Below are 22405 nucleotides of genomic sequence, written 5' to 3' on the forward strand. Positions count from 1 at the left end.
ACCCTCCATTTGGTGCCCAAGGACTTGACTGAGCGCTAGAACTCACTTATGGAGGGTTCTTGACAACCTTGGGCGCAAAAACTCACTTATGGAGGATTCTTGACAATCATTGACCTTACCATGACCCCCTCTCTTTGGCACCCTCAACTGCACTTGGGTGCTATCTTGGCAGTGTGAAGGAAAATTGGGGGTGGAGGAAAATTCCTCCACCACCCCTCTTTAGCGCCCATACTCTCTCTTGAGCACCAAAATGGCTATGCCATGGAATTTAGTCATGAAGGAATAATCCTCCATGACAGTCTTTTGGCACCCAACTTCCTTGAATGGAACTTTGATGGGTGAGGAAATTTCGCTTGGTTATTTACCCAAACTTAGCCATTTTTGCTCATTCCCAGATCAGGATGCCATCTTTGGAATTGGAGTAGGGTTTTGCTAGACTTAGAGGATTTTCAAGGCTTTCCACTTTTGGAATGGGAGTCCACACAGCCATTTTCTGATCAGTTAGCCTGCTTTTTCACACTTTCCAGATTTAGAAATGTTTAGGAATGCTCAGTCTTCAGTGCCAGGAGCCTTGTGAAGTACCTGCCAAAAATAGACTTTCCCAAAATAGTAAGTGTTTCAAAATGTTAGGATTAGGGCAAAACAAGATGCATAGACACTTACTAAAAATAGTAAGTTTGATTTTCGACGAAATAAGGACAATACGGGAAGTAGTGAAATCCCTAAAAAATAGGAACTTTCTAAAAATAGAAAGTTGCTCAGAATTCACTCAAATTTCACTAGCGGGTTTCTTAAAGGGTCTTGATTCCAATACAACGTTCAATTTTTCCAAAACCCTAAAGGAAAGGCCTCAAATCCAAGTTTGAAGGATGAAACCCTAAAATGAACAAAACAGACTCCAAACTTAAGCCAAATTTGCTCAAACAAGCTGCAGACTAGATCAAACTGATGCCCAAACACCTGCAAATTGCGGAGACTAACGAAACTACTGCAAAGAGACCCAACAAACAAAAGCCAAAAGATCGAGAGGGCCTAAAAAGTAGGGGGTCCCCATTTGCAATGGGGCGATGTGTGAAAATGTCACAATAGGAAGCAAGATCACTAGGAAGTGGCAGCCTTTGTAGAGATTTATATGGAATGATTTTGTTGCCTATTTTGAAAAGGATTTCTCAATGATATCTTGTCTTTCTACTAGTATGACTCTGAGGAATGCTTGGTATGTGGATTGTGTGGCATTGAGGCATATAATGCCGATTCGACAATTTTTTACCAATTTAAGGGAACATAACTTTGGAGTTCAGGTTGATCTTGATAATGGTGCCAAGTATCTAGTAGTAGGAATTGGTAAAATTTTCTTTCAACTACAATTAGGTAGCTCTATGAAGTTTGATGATGTGTCATTTGTTCCTAGTCTCAAGAAAAAATTCCTATTTGTTTTTGTTATGGAGGATAAGGGCTTTGCAAATAGGATTCAAGTATCAACAAGTTCTTATCAAGCAAAAGGAATCGAGCCTAGTGATAGCATAGGTTATAAGGGTTAGAGAAGATAATCTATGTAGATAGTCTTCAAAGTCTTCACAAATTTCATGCCCAAACCTCCTATTAAACCTGTTACTGAAAAAAATCCTACAAATCTGAATTCAAATAAGCACAGTTGAAACCTTTGTGTGAAGTTTCTTGCAAGTAACCCTTGGGTGATCTTCCACACCTGTGGGCCACTAAATCAAAGAGAAAATCGTTCTCTTCTGATAGCTGGTTCGGAGAAACCCTCCTCTTCACCTCCAAGCTGAAAAGCCAAACTCCGAAATAATGATTTTCAAAAGATAATCCAAATGAAGGCCAAATGTTATTTTATTACTCCTCAAACCCTAACACCCTTTTTTAGGGTTTGCTCATGATTTAATAAACTTAAATAACTTAAATTTACTCTTACCCTAGGATGTCGGACCTCCTCATGGGCCCTTCAAATTACTTTTAAATAAACATTGTAATGTTTATTTTATTTTTTTCCACTTTATTTCTCCATAAAGGTCGTCCACTTCATTGCAATATTTAATGACTTAAATATGCCACTTTATTAATAAAATAATAAAGTTACTTTATGAATTATTTAAAAGTAACTTAAATTATTCTAAAGTCACTTTATAAAGTAACTTTAATATATTAAATTAAAGCATCAAAGTCAACTATAAAATAACTAGTATTTTAATTTTTATTCTGAAACCATCACTTGACCTCTCCAACTAAGAACTGATGCTGCACCTGGTCCTCGGGTGATGTCCAACTATAGCAGACCAACTGCCAGTTTCCTCAAAAATAGGAATTCTTCCTAAAAGATAGGAAATTGTCGCGGACCATCTGAAATAATGCATAACAGGCCATCTTCTAGTCTCCTTAAAAATAGGGATCCTCCTAAAAAATAGGAGACTGTCTCTGAACATCTCAAAAGGCTCATAAAGCCCTCTGCAAGGCTCCATGAACCTTGGATGTGTCTTCCCCAAAAAAATAGGAGACCTCCTAAAAAATAGGAAACTTGCTCTGAGCTCTAGAAATGCCACAAAGGCCCCCTATAAAGGCTAGAAGATCCCGTATGGGTTCCCTGTCCACTATATTAGCCTACGGAAGCCCTTGCTAATAGGCTAACCTCTACGAAAGATACTAACCTAGGAAATGGGGAGATTACAGATTTTGAGTATGATGGAGGTTGTCTTTGAGAGTTTTCAAGATATCTTGACCCTATTGTCAAAAATAATAATGTCAATGAAAGTACAAGCCTCATAGCCATACAAAGCCATAAATGGTGTCATTGCAATAGACTTGTGATTGGTGGTTTTGTAACAATGTGCTCCCAAGTAGAGCCATTTGATGACTAGATATCTAATTCTTTAAGTAGCCTTCCATCCATTTATTGACAACCTCAATTTGCACATTAGTTTGAGGGTGGTAGCTTGTGCTAAGAGTAAGTTCAGTTCCTATCAAATAAAATATTTCCCACCACAACAATCTTAGGAACTGACTATCTTGATCACTCACAATATTTTTAGTCAACTTGTGGAGCCTTAACTTATCTTTGAAAAACAAATTAGCAACTTGATGTACCTTGTAATCTGAAGAAATGAAAAAGAAATGTGTATTCTTTGTGGGTCTGGCCACTGCAACATAAATGCAGTTCTTACCTTGCACCTTAGGGAGTTCAGTGATGAAGTCCATTGAAATACTTTTCCATTTTTGATTTGGAATGGGTAGGGCTTGCAATAAATCAGCTGGAAATGATTTTTCTGTCTTGTTCTTTTGGCAAACTAGACACTCTTTGGTATGCTGAAGGATGTTGTCCATCAATCCTTTTGATTTAAATCTTTCACGAATTAGTCTTAAAATACTTCTGATGACCAGCCAAAGGAGTATTATTAACAGCCCTTAAAATCTTAACTTTCATTTTAGTTATGGGCACTGAAAAGACTCTATGCTTGTGTGGGTTGAGTTTATTACATTACATACCTATCATCCTTCAATTTTCCTTCCAATATGTCAATGACAAAAGTGTTTTTAGAATTTTTGGTCAAAATTTGAACCTTCCGATCTGCTGTAATTTCCATCAAAGAACATAGAGTGGGTTTTCTAGACAATGCATTGACAACTATTTTTTTCTACTTTGCATATTCAATATCAAAATTGTAAGCTTGACATTTACTTACCCATTTTTGCTGTCTTTCATTGAGATCCTTTTGACTTAAAAAGTATTTCAAACTTTTGTGATTAGTCTTTAGTGTTCACCACAAACGGGGTAGTGCCTAATATTTACCAAAGCATGCATGATGGCCAACATTTCGTTGTCATAAACCGAAAACTCTCTTTCAATCCTTTTGATTTTGTGGATTTCAAAAGCAATAGGATGCTTATTTTGCATCAAAACAACTTCAATCCCTTCCATAGAAGCACCACATTCTAATAGAAAACAAAGAGGAAATTATTGAATGGCTAATTGTTAGTTTTAGCAATCAGATTGACACTAAGAAACAGAAAACATGAAATGCACACATAACACAGTGATACCTTGGGAAAACCTCCCTCTTGGAGGTGAAAAACCCAACAAGAAATGTCTCAGATCAGATTGAACAATAACACAGTGGCAGATTACAACTTCACCCGTCTTAAGGCCACATCAACTATAGCAAAACTTATCTGAATCTGGAAGACAGAGTGTATATGCAGGTCACTGTCAATCTGAGACAGAATTTGGCAGCCTTGACATACTTCACAAGCCCTTGAACAAGTTCGGCAGCCCAGGATGGTATTTGCTCAGCCTTAGGTAATATTCACGCAGTTTGGTATGCAAGTTCGCTCAACCTTAAGGATGATTGCCCAACTTGAGAACTCCAATTCGCTGCTTTAGACGGATTTGCCAATGCAGATATAATTTGCTTGATGATGCTGCTATTAATCAGAGATAGTTCGCATATGAGAGGATAGATAATTCGCTTGTGTTGTGTCTTGTGATCCTTGGTTACATTGCATATATATGATACGATGCTCATCATTATCCCTTGGTCGGCCTTGCATATTTTGGCGCCAAGATATAATTTGAATTCACAAGTTACATATGGGTCAGGACCCATCTACAAGATACATATCAATGAGTCTTACAAGTTACGAGTTAAATCAATCGCCCAAATAGGGCCTGCCCCAATTTGAGTTAACATACAAAGTAAGCTGCCAAAATGCTAAGGCCGACAAGCCAATTAGCATTTAGGTGTACTAGGTCGGCCCTAGAAGGGATCCGACCTAGCTACACATCAACACTCCCTCTTGGCTAGGGAGGATTCCTTTTGAACAAGTCACATAGTGACTACCACCATGGCTACTCCCATGGATGCAACACATAAGACGTTCACCGTAGCTACTCCCAGAGGGTGAACAAACACAATATGGAATTTCTTCCATGATACCCACCATACCTACTCGCAGAGGGTGGGCCCACCATGCCTACTCACAGAGGGTGGAAGAGGGCTTTCACCTCAAACTTCTCCCAGAGAAGAGTGCATTACCACCATGCCTACTCGCAGAGGGTGGATCCACCATACCTACTCGCAGAGGGTGGAACGAGGGCTTTCACCTCAAACTTATCCCAGAGAAGAATGCATTAACCAAAAGATGTGGCTTCCTCTGAAGCTGAAAGAAACTGGCTCCCTCTGAGCCTAACAAGCTCCCTTTGACATTTCCTCCTTTTAGAAAAGAAAGTCGTCATTTGACCTTTGCTCCTCCTGAGATGTCCCTATGCCAATTTCTGCAGAAGAAGCAAGAGGAGTAGACCTAAATTTGCAATCTCGAGCAAAATGACCATACATGTCACACTTAAAGCACTGGATGTGAGATATGTCCTTCTTCCTTTTTGATTTAGGGGCAAGATCTGAATCTCTGTCTCTATCCCACTTTCTTCCTTTGCCTTTATCCATATGCGAAGCAAGGACTTGATTTTCTACATCATAATGATCACGCTCAATTCCTCTTGCTATCAACCATGACTCTTCTTGTATGCAATCTGTTCTCAAACGATTGAACTTGGGAAGTTCTGATCTTGCACTAATTCCTTGAATGTAAGACTCCCAAGATGTCGGAAGACCATTGAGAGTAAGCATGGTCAAGTCACTGTCATCAACAACCTTCCCAATGGATGAGAGCTGATCTCTGAAATCAGAAATCCTCATGAAGTATGCTATGACAGATTCACCTTTCATCATCTTGATGTGATGAAGCTGCTGCTTCAAAGCTTGGGCACGGCTGGTGTTGTTGATTTCGTACATCTCTTCCAATGTCTTGAACATTTCGCTGGCAGTCTTCAGCTTGGAGATGATCAGTACAATATGATCCTTCATGGAGTCAACCAGCATTCTCTGAGCTTGAAAATCTTTCTTCCTCCATGAAGTCTATTCCTCTTCTGCCTCAGGTTCAATGGATGATCTCTCCACAAAGTCTGCAAGATCACTTCCATTCAATGCAAGCATGATACGGAATCTCCTTGACGTGAAGTTGGATGCACCATCCAATCTATCTTCAACCCTGAGACTGTTCAACATTTCGAATGAAGTGATAAGAGCAAATAGGAAGAGGAGGAACAACTACAATCAATCTAATTACTCCTAATTCGAACCTAGCTCTGATACCATGTTAGTTTTAGCAATCAGATTGACAGTAAGAAACAGAAAACATGAAATGCACACATAACACAGTGATACCCTGGGAAAACCTCCCTCTTGGAGGTGAAAAACCCAGCAAGAAATGTCTCAGATCAGATTGAACAATAACACAGTGGCAGATCACAACTTCACCCATCTTAGGGCACACATCAACTATAGCAAAACTTATCTGAATCTGGAAGACAGTGTGTATATGCAGGTCACTGTCAAGCTGAGACGTAATTCGGCAGCCTTGACATACTTCACAAGCCCTTGAACAAGTTTGGAAGCCCAAGATGGTATTTGCTCAGCCTTAGGTAATGTTCGCCCAGCTTGGTATGCAAGTTCGCTCAACCTTGAGGATGATCGCCCAGCTTGAGAACTCCAATTTGCTCCCTTAGACGGATTTGCCAATGCAGATATAACTCGCTTGATGATGCTGCTATTAATCAGAGATAGTTCGCATATGATAGGATAGATGTTGTGTCTTGTGATCCTTGGTTACATTGCTTATATATGATATGATGCTCATCATTATCCCTTGGTCGGCCTTGCATATTTTGGCACCAAGATATAATTTGAATTCACAAGTTACATATGGGTCAGGACCCATCTACAAGATACATATCAACGAGTCTTACAAGTTACAAATTAAATCAATCGCCCAAATAGGGCCTGCCCCAATTTGAGTTAACATACAAAGTAAGCTGCCAAAATGCTAAGGCCGACAGGCCAATTAGCATTTAGGTGTACTAGGTCGGTCCTAGAAGGGATCCGACCTAGCTACACATCAACACTAATGCTGGTCAAAAACTCATCACCTCTTTGAGTTTTCAAAAGTTTGTTCCGCTGAATTAGACCATGTCAAAGCCCCATTTTTTATCAAATCAGTCAATGGAAATGCTAACTGAAAAAATCCCTTCACAAATTTTTGGTAGTAGCTGCAAAGATCGAAGAATCTTCTCAATTGAGTTAATGTTTTTGGAGAGGGCCAATCCAAATGGATCAAATCTTATCTTGATCAACTTGCACTTCTCGAGTGCTGATTACATGCCCCAAATAAAAATTTTCAGTCATACCAAACTCACATTTGGATTCTTAGGTGAATAGATATTATTCTTCTAGAATGCCCAAAACGTCGCCCAAATGTCTTAGGTGATCTTCCTAAGTTTTGTTGTAGAATCTATAATGTATATGATTAATGCCTTATTTATAACTAATCGATATTTCCTCCTTTTTCTTTTGATCCCTGCCGTCCCCTAAAAAAGGCCCCCCTTCCTACTGTTCTAGAAACACATTCCCCCACAACCTTCTGTCCCCATCCTAGAAACTTGGTGTAACATATTTTGATACCACTCAGTGAGATTCAAGCATCCAATAATAGAAGATACTAAATAATAGCAACAATATGTAGAAATTACCATTAAATGTGTTTGTGGGCCAAGATATCCCAATGTTCAATATACTAATAGACTTTCTCTTGAGGTATTGTCACACCAAAAAGCATTCCTTATGGACGTAGTGTTACATACCTGGGCGTATAATATGATGATGTAGATTGGTGATGGAGTAGTTGACATGTTACATGCATATTTAAGCTTTAGCTATAATCAGTCATAGCAATGGCTTTTAAAATTACTCAGCCTTTGTTGGAATCATTGGTCTACCACCCATTGTTATCATTAGCAGAAAGTCTATTTATAGGAGGCTTATATCATCATGAGAGGTATCTCTAGTATGAGGAACATTGATTCAGATTGGATCTTGAGTTGGATATATTGTTTGGAATGGCTTCTTCTACAAGGGTTATTGTGTGGTTTGATCTCAATTGTATTTATGTGTGTTTTTGTTATTATTTGACATTGTCTTGTTATTGGATGTTTGAATCTCACCAAAATGTGGGCGGAGGTTTAGGATCTTGTAGAAGCCTCAAACCAGTGAATGGGGAGGACACTTCTTGAAAGGATTACTAGAGAACAAAATTAAAAAAATGATCCACTATTCCTTTTTAAATGATGTTGACTCTTCTTACATAGGCCTTGTTGATGACTTGAAGTTGGAGAAGATATTGAACATCTCTGTCCTTATAGATGGAAGTACAAAATGTGGACCTGAGCCTTGGAATTTTAGAAGAGAGATCTAGTTGATGGCATTAAGGATGAATTTTTTTTTGAAGTGAGCAACCATGAACCCACTGTAGCAAAAATCTTTGTTTGGAATAAATTGGAAGGCCAAAAGATAAATTGGCAAGCCTTGGAATTTTAGGAGAGAGCTCTAGTCAATGGCATGAAGGATGATTTTTTTTTTTAAGTAATCAACCATCAACCCACTGTAGCAAAAATCTCTCTTTGGAATAAATTAGCAAGCCAAAAGATAAAGATTTTTTAAATTAATTGGAGAAATTTAGCAAATTAAAAAATTCAGCAAGATGTAAAAAATAGAGAATTAGCTAATGTTCTTTTGATTTCATTCCAAACAAACGGAAAATCATTGGTTTTCCATCGAGTGTAGCTAATTTTTTTGGCTTTTTAAAAGCAGAGCAGAGCTCTAGGGATGGCAGCCCCTAGCAAGGTGAAGGAGTGATGACCCCTTTATGCCACATGGACCTTCACGGTGCATGCTATTTCACATTATTTTATTGCTTTAAAGTTTAAACCAAGCTCCAAACCCTTCAAAAAATATGGGTGTTGAGCCTATAAAGCAATAATTAGACAATGTATAAATAAAGTTTTGACACTATTTAAAAAAAAGTATTTTACAGGCAAATTGAAAAACCAGATGAAAAATTTGAACTTTATTTGTGATTAAGCCAGCCTTAGGAATCACATCCACAATTGGAGGGAAAAATTGGCAGCCTTGGTTTTCATACCAGTGAGCAAGGAAAAAATTGGTCAGAAAATTAAAAAAATTAAATTATATAAGCATATTTATGATGATTTATCTGTGATTATTTTGTGATTTATTAATGATTTTTTTGCTGCACAAATGTGCCTGTGTTTAAATAAAATTGGTGATCTGAGCTGATGAATGGTCCGATATCTGATTAATTACAATTAATTGCAATATTTTGGCAAATTCTGCTTACCACACACTAAACTATTCAGGGCTCAGCTTTTCGCTAGGCTGGGTAACATTTTTTGTAGACTTTGTCCTCCAATCTGTGAAAGATCCAAGGCACTCTAGTCGATAGAATAAAATATAAGTTAGTTTCTATATAATTTTGTCATCACAAGCAATACTAAGCAATTCCATGAGGATATGCAACAAGTTGAAATTGGGGTTGTGTGTTTGTTGGATAAAATGTGGAAGCTTCAAAAACATGAGAAGAAGACTGTACAGGATAGGAGGATGAACACAATATGTGAGAAGCTGAAGATTGATTTGAAAAAAATATGATATGCAGATGGCTAATGAGACTGGGTTGCTTAACATTCTGGCTGAGCTGAAAATTAGATGAGGATCCAGTAAAGGGTCTTATGTTTAATCCCATTACCATCTCTAGTGTGGAGGTAAGAGATACTATGTTGTACGAAGTCTATGGAGAACTATTAATTTTTGTGTTGACTGTCAGACTCCTTAGATGAAAGTTGTCACCAGCAATAACATATGGACTCTCAATTATCTAGCTAATCATTTGCAATTAAGTATGGGCGTTGGGGAGCATGAGGGGCAGGTTGGCAGTTACATCTTGGTACTTGTGATCTTACAACTTTGTTGCATTTTGAAAGTATGTTTGCTACCAAAGATTACTTTTGCAGTCCTCTAAGTGCTATACACAGATCTTTTTATTCATCACTTTGCAAATATACATGTTCAATAGACAAGCATGAACAGGAAGGTCTCGGTAGTCTTCCTGGTGTAAATTTGTCAGTGGCATAGAAGGAGCATGAGTAAGCAGGTTAGCAGACACATTTGGTCCATTGCTGCAATTGTGCAGACTCTGGTGGTTGACTTTTTAATGCAGGTGATCATAGTGTGATGTATGGATCTGTGTTGCAGGGATCACCTTCTTGGGTCTAAGCAGACTACTGCATTCAGCACCAATCAAGCCTTCTTCAACTCTGCTTTTCAAGTTTTCGTTTTAAATACATGCAGTTTCCTTTTAAGACAGGCGGATGTGACTTGTATAAGTGGGTTTGTAGACATGCTGTCTGTTGATGTGTTTTCTATGCACTATGCAACACAAAATAAAATACTAAGTATTCTATCCTCTCTTGAACAAAGACCTCTCGGATGCTAAACAATGTGATCAAACAAGACGACTCCAAGATTCCGATAGTCAGGTCTGGACGTGTAGATAGCTCAACAATTGTGATGTGATTTGCTGGAATCACAAAGGAGACTTACGTTTTGCACGAAGTTGCTTGAATGCTGCTGAAATGTGGAAATTTACTTAACATGGAAAACAAATAGCTAAAGGAATTAAGGGTTAAGAAAGCTAATCTAATCGTAAGAATACAAGAGACTATGAACGACTTAGTGAAACTCTACTAGACTTTGCTTTGCCATGCAAAGAATAACTCCACAAAGCTAGTGCAATCTTCTAAGGTAACCTTATGATGTTCAGATCACCATCAACAACATAGACACCATCAATGTGACGCATATCAATGAGTGAGTAGCAATCGAAGTTGAGCTTATATAAAGAGTTCAGTTGACCACGAAAAGTATTTAGCAATCAGCAAAATACAAGTAGTATGAACATGCGAATTTCACCATTAATCATCCACAATAACTTCCATCCATCTAATCAACATTAAAACAAATGAGAAGTAGAGACCATGCAAATGTTAAATCAACACATGAAATTCACCATATCTTCAATGAAAATGATATGTTTCTTGCAACAAAGTCTTGGCAACAATCTCCTTTTCTCCTACTGTACTCTAGCTATCTGCTATCTAATGTCTATTGATCAACTATCAACTACTAACTATTCTCTATTACTCCACTATTAACCTTTACATTGAGAGATTTAGGCCTTTTATAATGCTCTCAATACAATTGAATGGCTCAGATTGATGCTCTAATCAATGGACGAGGTTACAAAATGAACACTAATTATTGTTTGTTACAACAAACTCCTTTTCGGCCAATGAGAAAATTACATTTGATTTGACATATGTTCCACATCGAATGCAAACCAATAGAAAATGAGGTTAGGTATCTTGAATTTTGTGCCTCCATAGGGTGAGTCAGGTACATTGCATCTGAACATTTTGACTTGGAATCTTTTGATTGGTGGAACAATGACTAGGCGCCACCTCAGCTTGCTCATCTTGTAGATCATCACGAAGTGTGATTGAGCAATATCTCTTGATACTCAACATTATCCAACTTGCTCAACATTATGTGGAGGTAATGGGACATATTCCCAAATTGTATCATCTCGATGCCTCTCTAGCTTTGACTAACTCTTTTGCAATTATCCTCATTCCTTGATCACATTCACCCTTTCACCTTTACACTTGGAAATTTGCCTCCATGTGATGCATTTCCATCTTCAAGTTAGGGAATTCATCTTGCTCTTTCCTTGATGATGTTTGCATCTGACTTTCTTACTATCGACTTGAACTTTTTCATGTTGTTCATACCTGACCATCCTGCGTACGATGTAGGGAGTATCTCCATTGTTGTACTAGCAATAATTCTTGGATTTCTGGAGGAAATTCAAGATTGTGAAAATTTATTCTGTATGCAATCTTAGTTCTTGATCTCATTTTGCATTGTCGAAACTTGATTGCTTCACTTGTATTGTTCTTGTTGTAGTTGCATTTTCTTCATCCTAAAAAGTTCATGTTGTTGAGCCTTGATGTCAATCTTCCATGTTATTGATGAATCTCCCCTTGACACCTTTGAAGGGCTCTTGATCAAGTTCCTCATTTGATTTACCTCCTTGGATCACATAAACTCTTACTCAAACTGTAAAACCTTTTCTTGGTTGATGAGATGGGCAGGATTTCAAGGGTAAGATGCAACAGCGCTCCCTCAAACTTCATTTGCATTTTCAACATTTGTCAACGGTCTTGGGCGGGATTTCAACATGATGTGGAAACAAAACCCTTACTTGTTAACTTGTAAATTCCTTCTTTTCAAGGCTTTGGGCAGAATGGTCATGAAGGCAAGAAATTTCACTCGTGTTCTTGATGCTGCTCCCGATTTGATCCTTCTTCCACATTGTTGGAGCATCCTTCACGCTGTGATGTCTTAATATCTTCCTGTTGTTATAGAACTCTTTACTTTATTAAGTTCTTCATCTTTCTTTTCATCTCCCTTTGTTGGTGTTGGAAATAAGCCACACCTGGACCGATGATGGACTGGTCCAAGAGGGGCTAGTAGCTCAGTGGTAGAGCACTCCAGCAGCATATGGAAGGTCCTAGGTTCGATTCCTAGCTGGTCCATGTCTCAACATGGTATTAGAGCCAGGTCCAGGCTAGGAGCCCCAAGCACACGAGAGGTGTGGCTTAAGGGGGGTGTTGGTGTTGGAAATAAGCCACACCTGGACCGACGATGGACTGGTCCAAGAGGGGCCAGTAGCTCAGTGGTAGAGCACTCCAGCAGCGTATGGAAGGTCCAAGGTTCAATTCCTAGCTGGTCCATTTCTCAACACCCTTCATACATAACTTCTTGAATGAAGATTTTATACAGCATCTCCAATGACTTGTAAATCTGCTCCACAGCCATCCATATTCTTCCCTTACTGCATTCAATTCTCTTTGCAACCTGATTGCTCATGGTTTCTACTGTGATTTGATTGCTTCTCTTAGGTGGACTGCCCTGTGTACTTCAAATTCTCCATTCAAATCTGCCTTAAAGTCACCCTTCTCCTCTCTTCGTATATTCATTTCCAGACTTTTCTCCTTGTCAGATATTGATATTCAGGTCTCTCACATGCTTATGTATAGATCTTACTTATTTCTTACCCAGGCAGCCTTCTTCATTGCTGTAGCATATGCATTTGCTTCCTTCATGTTGTAGTATTCTTCTTCTTGTGATGTCCTGGATACATATTATCTTGACCTTGATCTTCTTGGTAGTTCTTAAGTTGTGGGACATGTCCCTGATGTGACCCCTAGCTGGCTGATTGCAATCCTTGTGTTGATGCATCTTCATGTTACATAAACCTGAAAAACAAACATATTTTACATCAATCACTATGAAATTTATAAACATCTGACAAATCAAAACCCCTTAAAACTCATTCAATCTGGAAATGGGATTATTCTGAGTCTGATTCTCTCCTATTTATCCTCTGCTTTTGATCATATTTGCCCTGGATTTGCATTAAGTTTGATTTTAAGGAATGTAATCTGGTCTGTACAAGCTCACACAAGGTGTAATCTCAAGTTCGTACACTAGAATGAAGAAATCCGTTTGCAAAGCAAGGCAAAGAATCGCTGATGAAAGGCCTGATCCAAATCTGCTCGTGTTTAATGAGAAATTCGCCTTGTAAATGGATGAAATTCAAAACCTTAGGCCTGTGGATAATGTTATCTCAGGTCTGCATTTTATACTTTATCTCCTCATCTTCTGGTGAAATTCGGTTAAGATTTAGCAGTGTTCCATAGAAACGCGTTGCCCCCCCTCAGGCCCGCGTTTCCAAGACGGGGAGACGGGGACTTGGCATCTCTTTCCGTCCCGCCACCGCCACCAGTGCTCTGCCGGAGACGCGGAAACGTCTCGACATCTCCAAGTCTCCTTGGGAGACGTCTCGGGGTCTCCAAGATTCCTTGGGAGACCAAGCGTCTCCAAGTCTCCTTGGGAGACCCCCAGGCGTCTCCAAGTCTCCTTGGGAGACTCCTAGGCGTCTCTTGAGGGGCGAGGAGTCTTGCAGGAATCTCCCATTCGACGTCTCCAAAACTCCTTGGGAGACTCCTAGGTGTCTCTTGAGGGGCAAGGAGACTTGTAGGAGTCTACCGTTCGAACACATTAGACTCAAAAAGCAATTGAATTTGTTTTATTTTGAGCGATTTGAGCATTTTGTCTTTTGTAATGCTATTGCTATTTGCTACTCATTGTAATGATGTATCATGTAATCATCATTATAGGCTTTGTGATATCAGATATTCATATGATATTTTTGATATAATAGAAAACTCCAATTTGACAATTTCATTTGACAAATTTTATTTAGCAATTAGCATTCAAGAATTCTTTGTATTTAGATTTAATATTTCAAAATTTGCTATTTTGTAATTTTACTAATTTCCTATAGTTCATTTGAAATGTAATTCTTATATTGTTATACATCTTTTCACAACTAGTTTTTCAAGTACTATACGTATATGTATAACTGTATCAGCACCACCACCTCGCCACCCCCCTGCCGCCCCCAAACTTAGGCCCTTTGTCCCCCCGTCCCCAACAGTCGTGGAACACTGGATTTAGAGTGAAATGAAGATTTAATCCATGATATATAGTTTTCCTCAACCTAATATTACATCCCTAAGGAATCAAGCCGACCTAGGGCTTGTTAGTCCCACCTTCCATCCATTTTTTCTTTTATTTTCCATGTAATAGGGCTGACTCAGACCACGTTTCCCCTTTTAGGTGGGTTTTGGAGTGTTAAAGGGACATATTATCAGCACATTTAAAAGGTCCTTATTTGCTTTTGCCCCTATTGTTAATTAAGTCAGCCATGTTTATTATAGGATTCGATTTACTTTTCCATGCCTCCTCCACGCTTCATGCTTTAGGTCTCCCTTTAGGTCAGTCCTTATGAGTCTACATGCTTCACATTGAACTCACACGTTTCACTTTTAGGTCAAGACCTTATGTTATTTAGGTCTCCTCCACAAGCTTCATGCTTAGATCCTCACGTTGCTTGGGTCAAGACCTATCCATTCTCACGTTTCATGATTGATTTGCACTCCATAATTTAGGTCCTCTATATTTGAGCCTACACGTTTAATTTAGACCTATATTTGAAGGCACATGTTTGGTTTAGAGTCTTTAGACCTATCTTTGACGGCACACGTTTCAAATTAGGGCCTTTCTCTTAGTTGCATTTTAGGTTTACACGTTTGACCTTAGGCCTGCCCTATTTGCTTGGGGTGGATTTTCTACCTCTAATTGTACAAAAGGGGGCACATTTTGCATGTTAATTTGCACAAATTACTCATGGGAGGGTGCAAAAATGATGTTGATTTGCATAACTCCTTGGTAGGGCGCATTTTCATGGGTCATTTGCACAAAAGGAGGGTGCAAATTGTATGATCGTATGAAAACTCAAGGGAGGGCGCATCTTTGGTGCTTGATTGAACAAGATTTGTTGCTAGGGCACATTTTACATAGGGTTGTGTAAAAGTTATGGCGCAGATTGCATTGGTGTATGCATTCAGCGCTGAAACCAATACTTGGTTGAAATTTTCTAGCTTTCATTTGCTTCAAGCAAAGCACGTTTCATTTTAGGTCTGTCCCTATCTTGATCAAGATACATGCGCTTAAATTTAGGTCTCCTTTTCACACGTTTCATGGTTTAGGACTTGACCTATTTTCACACGCTTTGATGTTTGATGTCCTCTATGCCACACGTTATAACTTAGGTCTTCATGCTTCATGCCTGATCAAGGTCTGGTTTTACCCAAATTAAGTGGCTCTTAAGCCTGAGTTTTATGTCGAACCCTGATTTTCTGGGTTTAGGTCTTCTAGGACTGAATGCCTGCCTTTGATCTGATTCACATGTTTTTAGGACCTAATTTCTGATTTTGTAGGTCTGAATCATGCTTGTAGGTCCGGTTTTAGGATCCTATATTCCTGATTTAACATGCTTTAGGTCCTTTTAAGGCCTGATCCTCACACTTTGATCCACCCCTTCATCCCTTTACCTGGGTGCATATTGAGCTAGTGCTTGCACAGCATATTCAGAGGTCTGCTCTGCATTATAGAGTGCACTTTACCTATTGTGCAACAATTCTGAGTGGGATTACAGCCTTCTCTTGCAATCAGGAGCGGAAATTAAGATCTGGTCTGCAATTTCTGGGTGTGAATTCTACCTGATTGTGCATTGCTGAATACAAATTTAAAGATCTGTCTTGCACACAGCAAGGTTAGGGTGGGATTTAGACCATGACATACACTCATTTGCACATGAATCCATCCCTTTGGTTCAGTATTTAAACAATTTTCAACCCCAACTTAGCATCTTTTAACTGACTAGAGTAACCTCCTCCCACTGAAAGGCTAAAGACCAAGACAACTAACCCAAATCCCCAAGCCTAAGGCAAAAAAGTGGGGGTCCCCATTTACAATGGGGCGATGTGTGAAAACGTCACAACACTGTCTACCAGTTTTAGATATCGTGTATCTTGCTTTTGAGGGATGTGAGTAATCAGACATTCAAAAGTGAATTAAATAAAAAACTTTGTAATTTCTTCTGCTTTCCTGTGAACCTATCATTATGGCAGCTCTACCTTTGGCGAATTTTCCTGGATTATTTGAATCCTCAGGGGTTAGGTTGTTCATGCATTTTATGCTAGGTAGGAGGTTTGTTTTATTTGTTTGTTTACCATAAAAAAAAGAGATTGATGAAAAAAGATCAAACACTTAAATAAACCATAAATATTAGAAATATCAGGAGCTTTGCTAATTCCCAAAATTTTACGATTCCACTCCCCACCCCTTCAATTTCTTATGATAGCTGAAAAGAGTTCAATGATTTTTTTTGATTTTTTTTAAACTTAAATCAAGCATGAACATCAACAATATCAATATTATCGACTTTTGCCAATTCCTAAATTTTACATATTCCCACTCAATTTCTTATAAATTTTCACAAATTTTGTTTTTTTCAGACCTCCTTAGTTTGTCCAATTACAATTTTGATAACATTGACTCATGTCTACCAAAGTAAACCTTGGGTTTATTTTGTCTCGAAGTATGTTATCTATTATTTGCTTATTATGCATGTAGTCACTGCATATGTATAAGTGTTGTTGAAACAATGCTCATCAATGCTTAGTCTAAACAAATTTGTAGAGCCTTGTGCTTGGACGATGTTCTTTTAGCCACTGTTGTTCTTGATTTATGATTTTTAATTCGATTCTGAGCTGGTTACTCTTAGTGCTTAAGCATAACATTTGGCATGTTAGGAACATACATTCTAAGCATTGCTTGTTAGGTCTGCACTTCCTATTATAATTCATATTCTTAATTCAGAACTGATTGCTGCATTGGACATTGAAATATTTTTTGGTTTGCAAAAAATAAAGACATAAAAACGTCTTGAATATTCCATATGATGGAGTAGTTACTTACTATTTAATATTTATATACTCTAGAGTTAAATATATTCTTCTTGGTATGACTATGTTGTTCAGGAGGTGTTCCAAGATCCTCAACAAAGTCTCCTCAAATGTTATGCAGCATTACTGCAACTAGTAGTTTGACTGTTGATTTATTTTTTTAAATTCAATTCATCAACATTGCGTTTCTTCAAGTGCTTTAACATTATTTTGTAGGTTAGTAGATTTTTTTTTCAAGTGCTTATTGGAACAAAGAATAGTTATCTGATTCCCTCCATAATTTTTTTTGCAGCTTCCAAACTTAGAAGTGTGGTTCCAGCGACCAAAGGACATTGTTCGAAAGCTCCTCTCGGGGGACCTAGACCTTGGTATTGTTGGTTATGATACTGTCTGTGAATTTGGACAGGTATTTAATACTTCCTTAAACCTCTTAAATAAAGTCTGAACATTAATTTAAGCATCTAAAACGAAGTCTTCTAACATTTTCATTACACCTCTAAAATAAAGTCTTAACATTTCCATAAACCCCTAACTGGTGTCATTAATTCTAATGCACAGTACTTTTCCTTTAAGGAGATAGTTCGAATTTCTTTCTCTAATTCATTAGTTGATAAAAACCTTGTTGTGCTTGAACAGATAATTAAAAATGGTGCTATTAGTTCATCTGCCTTATTATCATGGGTTCAGAATTCATGCGATATTTGGCTACAAAAAGGGTCAATTCAAACACTAACGATTACTCATTTATATCATTACATGGTTCTTATCATCTCATGAGTTTAAATTCTTTGCCAAGCCTATCATACTTTGTATGAGACACACAAATTAAATTCTAATTCTCAAGTAGAGGCATCTGAGCATATTTTGCTACTTTGTTCCTTGAATTGAATAGGAGACAACCCTTGCCACACTGTCAAGCAACTGTTTGCTTGTATATTCTTTTTCTGAAAAGACATTAAATATTTGGCTACAAAAAGGGTCAATTCAAACACTAACGATTACTCATTTATATCATTACATGGTTCTTATCATCTCATGAGTTTAAATTCTTTGCCAAGCCTATCATACTTTGTATGAGACACACAAATTAAATTCTAATTCTCAAGTAGAGGCATCTGAGCATATTTTGCTACTTTGTTCCTTGAATTGAATAGGAGACAACCCTTGCCACACTGTCAAGCAACTGTTTGCTTGTATATTCTTTTTTTGAAAAGACATTAAATAAAATCTATTGTATTGTTGATGAAAAACCTTTTTTTATTCTTGTATACTTTGTTTAATTATCAAATCGGATGGAATTTGGTACTTCGGATAATCTTGTGGTTACCTCAAATGCCTTGAGGCAGGGTGTCTGGTTGCATGTTTTTTATTTCTGCAATATTTTGATTGATGAATTTGCCAGCATGTTCCTCCACTGTTAGTTTTGGATTTGTCAATTTTAAATGTTTTAGGTAATTTAGTTGCTTATTTTAATTTGCTGGCAAGCCTTCTATGCTTTCACACTAGTAGTGTTGTTGTCTAAATGTGATCATGGTAAGAGATCTAGCTTCATGAGGTTTCAGAAAGGACACAGTTTTCTGAGGGACTCTAAGTTAATATTGTAAGGCAGGTGCTACAAACCAGACAAGCAAAAATCTCCAAAAAACTCCGATTATACCCGATTTTTTGCGAATCTGTCCTGTAGACAATTTTCCCCCCAAAAAATCCCATTCTTTTTAAAAAATTGTTGACTGCAATTTTAACAATTTTTTTTACATTTAAATTGCATTTGAAACCTTAATCAATCTCTTGCCAACTTGTGAAACCCTCGAAACCTGTGAAATGGCAAAATATTCTATGAATAGCATAGTTGTGTGATATTTTTAGGGCACAACTACAAACAGGAGGTCATTGCGACATGCAGAAGCACAACTAGTTGCAAATTTGTAGGGAGTTAGGAAGTGGTGCATTTGAGTCAAAAGGTGGGCAATTTTTGGTTGCAACACTTGCAAATACATTCTATAACTTCACGCCATGTAAATAGTATTTACACAAAATTCATCCGGTGCATACAAATAGATGAATAAATTGTTAAAATAAAATTTTCAATGTGCACATCATAAGGATCTTTCAATTCAAATTAACAAGATAAAAAATCTTAAATCTATCTTATTTTGCTTGGGTTATTAGAATATTTAATTCTATGTTAGTCACCTATTTTTAGTTCCTTGTTTAATGGTCATTTACTTTTTTTATGTAATTAGCTTTTAAGCTTAATTTAGCTTGTACGCTCTTACTTTAACGATGTTCCTAGATATAGAACATCGTCTTGTAGACTCTATATATACGTGTGTATATCGTTCAATGTAATCATCTGATTAATGAATCATTCATTCAGTTTATTTTTCATGATATTAGAGCATGAGATTTAAAAAATTTTGAAAGATTTTTTTATTAAAATTTTTGGAAAGTTGTTTTTAAAAAAGAGATTTTTTTTAATCTCTTTTCTGGGCAAAGTTTTTTTGATCTGTTTCTGGCTAGGGCACGATCTGGAGTTTTTTTTGCAGGGTATTTGCAAATCGCGGATTTTTCAGGGTTGTCTGTGTATTCCGTGATTTTTGCGGGCATTTTTTTGGCGTTTTTCATGCGACTTATTTTTTGGATTTTAGCACTATTTTTAGCACGATTTTCATGCGCGCCCTTCTGTGGTGACTGCAACTACCCTCGCTTAGGTGTTTTTCGACCTTCTACAGACATTATTTGCGTTCTGGGCGACGACGAATTTTTTTTTTTTAATTTTCTGTGCTTTTCCTTTTCGCGATTTTTGACGCGATTTATTTCACAATTCTCTGCAAAATCTGCCTGCAACCTAGGGTTTTATCAACTTGCTATTTTTTTTTTATGTTTTTTTTCATTAAAAAAAAATCATCTATATTTTTTTCTCTTTTTTTTTTTACAAAAATCAGAGGAGGTATTTTTTTTCTGCCCATAGTAGGGAGCTTGCTAGCCCTTGCCGAATAGTAGGGGGCTAGCCCTCCAATTAATCAGTCAGGGAGGGTGGGAAGCAATAGTTCCGAGACACTATAGTTCCGATAGTTTTTCTTAGGTAAGGCTGCTCAAGCTTCCCCCCTACCATTCTGTAGGCACTCATTCAGGAAAATTTTCAGGTTTTAAGTTTGCAGAAAATTTTAATTTATTGGTTTCTTCCAAACCTCGAAATTTGTGCCTTGGAATTCGTGCTAGAATTCCCCTCCAAGGTTTCAGTTTTTTTTTTCAGCAGCTGCTTCTCTCCTTTTTTTTTTAAATCAGATTCTTCTGTCTCTTGCTTTCACTCAGTTGACCTCAATCAGCCTCAATTTCCGTGATGGCATCACTAACCAACATCATGTTGGAACACAGTCAGAAGTTCAACGGCTGCAACTACAACACCTGGAAACAGCGCATGTTGACCATTTTTGAGTACCGTTGCCTAGATCAGATTGTTTTGGGCAAGGAATCTCGTCCTACAACAACAGGTGATGATCAAGACAAACATGATGTGAAGAATCAAGAGGTTGTCATGCTGATCAAACTCTCAGTCACAGATGATCAACTCCCTCAGGTGCCTTCAGGTAAAATAGCAAAAGAGATCTGGGATCTCTTGAAGGATCTTCATGAAACGTCCGACAAGAGCCGAGCTTTCTTTCTGAAGAATATGTTGTTCTCTATCATGATGGATGAGAAGTCATCTATGTAGGCACATCTTACGAAGATCAAAGACATCCGTGACCAATTGGAAGGTATAGGCCGAACCATGGTGGAAGAGGATATGGTAGTGATCACACTGAAAAGCCTTCCCAGATCCTACGAGCATTTCATTGATACGCTCAATATCTCCTCTACTAGTGTTGATTTGAAGTTTCCTGATCTTTGCAACAAGCTGCTACAGCAGGATTGATGGAAGCAGTAGTTTGGAAGCAGCGCTACTTCGTCCATTGAACAGGCTTTCACAGCCTCAACTTCGCATAAGTACAAGGGTAAAGCTCCGTCCTTCCAGCAGAAAGGACAAGGTCCAGGTCAACCTCAATAGTCTTCCAAGAAGAAGATCTTACAATGTTCCTACTGTCATATATGGCCATTTGGTGAAAGATTGCAGGAAATTGATAGCATCCCAGCAATCCAAATAGGGAGGATTGAAGCAGAAAGACAATTTTGCCACGCATCCCGATCCGAAGGAATCTGCCTTCTATGTGTTCGTGGCCCAAACCTCATCTGATGATGTTCAATCATCAGCCTGGTACATTGACTCTGGAGCCTCTCGGCATTTCACACATCGTCGGGATTGGTTTACAGAGTACATGCCTTTCATTGATTCAGTGATCTTTGGAGGAGGCGAAGAGTATATTGTTGTCGGCAAGGGCAACGTTCAAATTTCATTTGGTGGGAGGGATTCAATATTCCTCAATGTATACTTCGTACCTGGTAAGAAGCTCAATCTACTACCAGTCAGTCAGATTATGCAGCATTCACCACAGTTGGATGTCGTCTTCGCGTTGCACAAGTGCAACATTGTTGACAGGGAGACTCGCACTACAGTTGCAATTGGCATTGAGGATCATGGTCTTTATAGAGTTGTTGATTCTACTGGTTCTCAGGAGCTCGCCATGGTAGCTAGGAGTACTTCCATCAGCACTCTTTGGCATCAGCAACATGGGCATTTGAATGTCCACTATCTCTCTTAGTTGGTTCGAGAGGATCTAGTTGTAGGATTACCTGAGATTCAAACTCAAAACCATGGAGTTTGTGGAGCATGTCAAGCTGGAAAGCAGCATAGGACTCCGTTTTCAGATGGAGATGCTTGGAGAGTATCCAAGGTCTTGCAGGTTGTTCATGCGGATATCTGTGGTCCCATGAACACTCCATCAATCATTGGATGCAGGTATTTTCTATTATTTGTTGATGATTTCAGTAGACACGTGGGTTTATTTTCTTATGCAGAAATCAGAGGTGTTCACCATGTTTCAGAAGTTT

The 22405-nt window shown here is 38.1% G+C and overlaps 1 protein-coding gene across 1 annotated transcript in view; it reads left to right on the forward strand.

Annotated features, from left to right (window-relative positions):
- Window positions 1-22405, forward strand: part of LOC131052830 (ATP phosphoribosyltransferase 2, chloroplastic) — a 116621-nt gene that overhangs the window by 42747 nt on the left and 51469 nt on the right. Inside the window, exon 3 of the mRNA XM_057987454.2 lies at window positions 17709-17822. Within this exon, the coding sequence (XP_057843437.1) occupies window positions 17709-17822 (114 nt within the window). The remainder of the gene's footprint in view (window positions 1-17708; window positions 17823-22405) is intronic.

This window comes from Cryptomeria japonica, chromosome 6 (genome assembly GCF_030272615.1).
Source record: "Cryptomeria japonica chromosome 6, Sugi_1.0, whole genome shotgun sequence".
Taxonomy (NCBI): domain Eukaryota; kingdom Viridiplantae; phylum Streptophyta; class Pinopsida; order Cupressales; family Cupressaceae; genus Cryptomeria; species Cryptomeria japonica.